General features: G+C 41.0%; 1 protein-coding gene and 1 long non-coding RNA gene across 2 annotated transcripts in view; one reads left to right on the top strand and one right to left on the bottom strand.

Annotated features, from left to right (window-relative positions):
• LOC122565256 (actin-like) overlaps positions 1-5,541 on the top strand; it is a 30,450-nt gene that overhangs the window by 15,143 nt on the left and 9,766 nt on the right. Inside the window, exons 3-6 of the mRNA XM_043721031.1 lie at positions 418-665; positions 1,062-1,220; positions 2,412-2,514; positions 2,915-3,061. Coding sequence (XP_043576966.1) covers positions 418-665; positions 1,062-1,220; positions 2,412-2,514; positions 2,915-3,061 — 657 coding nt within the window. The remainder of the gene's footprint in view (positions 1-417; positions 666-1,061; positions 1,221-2,411; positions 2,515-2,914; positions 3,062-5,541) is intronic.
• Positions 2,577-5,541, bottom strand: part of LOC122565257 — a 16,631-nt gene continuing 13,666 nt past the window's right edge. The window contains exon 3 of the long non-coding RNA XR_006316124.1: positions 2,577-2,653. This is a non-coding gene — a long non-coding RNA (uncharacterized LOC122565257). The remainder of the gene's footprint in view (positions 2,654-5,541) is intronic.

Below are 5,541 nucleotides of genomic sequence, written 5' to 3'. Positions count from 1 at the left end.
GTGACTGTGGGAGGAAACCGGAGCACCCGGAGGAAACCCACGCAGACACGGGGAGAATGTGCAAACTCCACACAGTCAGTCGCCTGAGTCGGGAATTGAACCCGGGTCTCTGGCACTGTGAGGCAGCAGTGCTAACCACTGTGCCACCGTGCCGCCCACTTACCAATGTGATAACCTGAAAATCACTAATTGTTTATCTCCTCTTTAGGCCAAGTCAATCTCTTTTACATATTGTCCATTCTTACTTGCATCTAACTTACAGTATTGAGGCACAATAGACTCACTGTCATTGAATTTTAAGCTTTAGATAGATTTTACTTGGGTTAGATGTGCTGTTATGCAGACTCATGTCAGTTTTCAGCAGTCATAACTATGTTTTGCTATACTTATTGTTTCATTCATTCAAATTCTTTCCAGATTGTTCAGTTTTTAGGCTGACTAGCTCTTCTTCCAGCTTAGCTAGTGACCTGTATCCTCCAGTTGTAATTGATAATGGCAGTGGGCTGATAAAAGCCGGACTCTCAGGAAATCATTCACCAACGCACGTTTTTCCAAGTGTGGTAGGAAGACCAAAGAACACAACATTGAACGTTTTTGGATTATCAGAAAGGTGCACTTATGTTGGAGAAGAAGCCCAAAGAAAACGTACCATTCTTCATTTGGTTGTAAGTAAAATGCTTATGTGCCAATATTGGGATAACCTCTTATAATTTACCCACTTAATTTGGCATGTTGTTAGTTTCACTCAACGAGGATGCATTGACTGCAATATGAGGTTAAGGTAAGTGCAAACTTTTGGCTTGGGTTAGCTTAGGTTGAGAAAGAATAGACATAGCCGTATTTCATTCACTAACACCATGTTTGCTACTGGATGAAAATAATGAAGGTTTAATTTTTCAAATATGATATTTATCCATCAAAAGTTCAACCAAAATGCTGAAATCTGTACATCAGAAAATACAATCAGTACAAGGGGGAAATAGCAGCTTTGGAGAATCTTATTCCTGGGCTGATTAGTAGGTGCTTATTCAGATATTTGATTAAGTTGTGTTTGATTGCAGTATCCAATTCAACATGGACTGATTGCAAACTGGACAGAAATGGAAGTGCTCTGGAGGCATGCGTTTGAAAATGAGTTGCGTGTTGACATTCAGGAGCACCCAATTATTATGACAGAACCACCAAATAACCCCCAGCAAAACAGAGAGAGAACAACTGAGGTAATAAATTAGTAACAAGCTCCACCAGAGGACCTGTTTCTCTGTGACTACGCTTTCAAATCCTTTTTGTAATTTTAAGCACTTTAATTAGTTCACCCTTCATTTATTTAAATTACCTCCACAATTTAAGTACTAATCTCATTCCAGTGAATTGGCAGTGTACCCCTTCTGAAGGTTGATACACGAAACTCAACATAATTCAGCTAGATTCTGGCTGAAGCATCATTTTCTCGCTTCGTATTTCCAACTGCCTTGAGACAAAGATTAACATTCCATTAGCCTTTTTGATTACCGTTTGCACCTGAGCATTAGCTATCAGTGACTTCTATGCAAGAATGCCTAAATTTCTTGCTCCTTTACAAGTCCTGGTTTCCTCGCTATTAAGAAAATATTCAAAGTTGATTATTTCCCTGCTTCAAAGTTTTATCTGCTATGTTTTTCCTCCTTATTTATGTTCCTTTGTGCGAATTGGTTTGATCCTCATAATCTGTTGTGCCTCCTTCATGTCATGTCTTATCCATTCAGGCAAAGCTATCATTTAATACCCATAATTGACCTTGAGGTAATGGTGAGATCTTGAAAAATAAGTGACTTGATCTACCATTTCAGAAGTCAACCCATATTTCTGTGGACCTGGAGTTGCATTTAGGTCAAACCATATAAGAATGGCACATTCCATTCCATAAAAGTGAAAAAGTGATCTCGATGAGTTTTTAACATAAATCTCATAGTTATACAATCACAATACTAACTTCTTACTCCAGGTTTATTTAATCGACCAAATTTAAATTTCCAAACTACTGTTCCAGGATTTTAATTCATGCCTCCAGATCACTAGTCCAGTTACTCAATCAATATGCTACAGTGCTGTCCTGTAAGCTTGATATATCAGTTTCTGTTCCTACATACAATATGAATGAATGCATACCAAACAAAGGACAGCAACATAAAGACTGCCTTTCTGTTCTTAACCTTTGTCGGTAAATATTTATGACCCTTTTTAAAAGTCACAGAAATGATTGTCTACCCTCTCCATAATTAGTTCATAAATGAACCTGACTCCTATTTCTCAGGCACATATGATAATATTCCACATGAAAAGTGAAAGTTAGAAGCACTGTAAAAATTTTGAGTGTATTTCATCTAAATTTTGCGACTAACATTCTGTTGCATTTGTTTTGTTCAATATAGATTCTTTTTGAAGCATTTCAAGTTCCTTCTTTATTTCTGGGTGTTCAGGCAGTGCTGGCACTACACTCCACTGGTAAAGTTACAGGAACTGTTATTGATTCAGGTAACAACGTCTTCTTAATTGATCTTGGAATTATTTCAATAACTATCCATTATATTCCAGGGCTGGTGATCTCGTACTGTAGGTGACAGTCTCTCAATCTTTCGTAGAGTGGATTTAAGCTGATCAGAAAGTAGGATGGCTGAAAAAGATCACATTTCATCAATGTGTTTAACTCTCCTATTGATGATTTGCTTCTAGATTTCAAACTTTATATAGTTAGTCCATCATAAACCATTCCACAAAAAGTAAAGAAACTACATTTTGAGAGAGGATTTTGTTAAAACAATGCAGCAGGTCAGTAAACTGTTAACATTTGTAGTTGATGCTAATATCCTGTTCCTATACCAAATTATCAATTGTTTCATAAAATGAATTTATTTCCTAATTTTACTGCTTGCAGGATCAACTGTGACACATGTAGTTCCCATTATTGAAGGAGATGCTTTAGAGAACATTACTCAGAGTGTACACTTGGGAGGAGAGGACCTGACAGAGTACATGATGAGATCTCTGGCTGAAAATAATAGCTGGTCCTTCACTTCCAAAGGTAATGTTCACAACTCTGGTACCACTCAGTATAGGGAGATTGAGTCATATACTCGGAGGCATGGAAATCACATGTGACTTGCCACTTCATCCCTTTTTTGCACAACGAAAGATTCCAATCAGCGTTCCTTAAGAAATCCAAGACTGTACTTAATTTCTGATAGGTAACGCACAAAATAATTGAGGGAAGTCAAACCACACATTTTTCATAGCAGTCCATTGCATGATCTGTGATTTAAAGGTCCAGCACCACAGTCAGCCACTTTGACAGCTCCTTTGAAAAGGTAAGTGTGTAAGGGAAGTGCGAGGTTAAGGTGTCAGGTAAGTAGAATGTCAGGTGGGTAGGTTTCCAAATAGGTTGGGGTTGGGTTTCAGGGGGTTGAGTGCCTGGTACGTACGATGCTAGGCACATGGTCGGCAGTTAAATTGTGCAACATTTAGGGTTGGTGGGTGTGGGCAGGAGTGAGTGGGCTTTGGATCCCACTGGATGTGGAGTGTCAGGTCTCAGGGTGTTGGTTACCCTAGCTTTTTTCCTGTTCCACAGATTGCTGAGGTCCATGTGGAACCCAATGTGTCAGCAGCAAAATTGGCATGACCAGAGGCCTTGCTGTTTAGAGATAACATTGGTCCTGAGGCAGAGTAGAGGGTTTGGTCTATTGGTTGAATAATAGGGTCAATTTGAGAGATGAGTTTCCTGGTGTTGAGGATGGGGTCATGGTGAGTCAAGTTTAGAACAATGGAGGGATGTTGTGTGTGTTGGCAGGCTTTTGGGACTCGGGTCGGGATGGGTGTTGGGTCAGGATCTGAGGGAGTTTAATGGCTCTGTGGAGGTGTAGCTGGAGATCTGTAGTCATAGAGTCACAGAGATGTACAGCATGGAAATAGACCCTTCGGTCCAACCTGTCCATGCCAACCAGATGTCGCAACCCAATCTAGTCCCACCTGCCAGCACTGGCCCATATCCCTTCAAACCCTTCCTATTCATATACCCATCCAAATGCCTCTTAAATATTGCAATTGTACCAGCCTCCACCACATCCTCTGGCAGCTCAATCCATATGATATAGGAAGGGAAAATGTTGAGATTCTGAAGGGAGATTAGAGAGAGTTAGGCAGAAATTTAAAAAGGAGGTCCTCAAGGGTAGTAATATCTGAATTATTCCCAGTGCTACAAGCCAGTGAGGGCAGGAATAGGAGGATAGAGCAGATGAATGCATGGCTGAGGAGCTGGTGTATGGGAGAAGGATTCACATTTTTGGATCTTTTGGGGTAGAAGTGACCTGTACAAGAAGGACAGATTGCACCTAAATTGGAAGGGGATTAATATACTGGCAGGGAAATTTGCTAGAACTGCTTGGGAGGATTTAAACTAGTAAGGGGGGTGGGGGGGGGCTCCAGGGAGATAGTGAGGAAAGAGATCAATCTGAGACTGGCAAAGTTGAGAATAGAAGTGAGTCAAACAGTCAGGGCAGACAGGGAGAAGGTCAATTAAACTGCATTTATTTCAATGCAAGGAGCCTAATGGGGAAGGCAGATGGATTCAGCTGGCCCCTCTCCCCCGTGAGAACATTCTGCACCCTCTCTGAGACATCCTTGATCCTGGCACCAGGGAAACAACACACCATTCTGCTTTTTGTCTGCTGGCCACAGAAACATCTGTCTGTACCTTTGACTACAGAATCCCCTTTCCCCTAACACAATTAATCTCTTGGAAGCTGACGTACCCCTCGTTGTATTAGAGCCAATCTAAATACCAGAAACTTGGCTGTCCATGCTACGTTCCCCTGAGAATCCATCACCCCCTACATTTTCCAAAACAGCATACATGTTTGAAATGGGTATATCCACAAAAGACTCCTGCCCTAGGTTACCTACCTCTCTTATCTTTCCTGGAATTAGCCCATCTATGTGACTATATCTGAGACTTTCCCTCCTTCCTATAACTGCCATCCATCACATACTGTTGCTGTTGCAAATTCCTCATCGCTTCTATCTGTCTCTCCAACTGATCCAATCGATCTGAAAAGATTTGCATCCAATGGCATTTATGGTAGATATAATCCACAGTAACCCTTAAACTCTCTTTAAACTCACACATCTGACACAAAGTACATATCACTGCAAAGGCCATTTTTGCTCCTTCACAATCTACAGACCCAGAAAATAACACCGTCTTATCCACCCTCTGCGTGAAAAAGTTGCCCCTTAGGTCTCTTTTATATCTTTCCCCTCTCACCCTAAACCTATGCCCTCTAGTTCTGGACTGCCCGATCCCAGGAAAAAGACTTTGTCTATTTATCCTATCCATGCCCCTCATAATTTTGTAAACCTCTATAAGGTCACCCACAGCCTCTGATGTTCCAGGGAAAACAGCCCCAGCCTGTTCAGCCTTTCCCTATAGCTCAAATCCTCCAACCCTGGCAACATCCTTGTAAATCTTTTCTGAACCCTTTCAAGTTTCACAACATCTTTCCGATAGGA

The sequence above is a fragment of the Chiloscyllium plagiosum genome, chromosome 31, assembly GCF_004010195.1.
Source record: "Chiloscyllium plagiosum isolate BGI_BamShark_2017 chromosome 31, ASM401019v2, whole genome shotgun sequence".
In the NCBI taxonomy this organism is placed as follows: domain Eukaryota; kingdom Metazoa; phylum Chordata; class Chondrichthyes; order Orectolobiformes; family Hemiscylliidae; genus Chiloscyllium; species Chiloscyllium plagiosum.
Note: the sequence above shows the minus strand (reverse complement) of the source record. Positions and strands in the feature narration are given on the sequence as shown.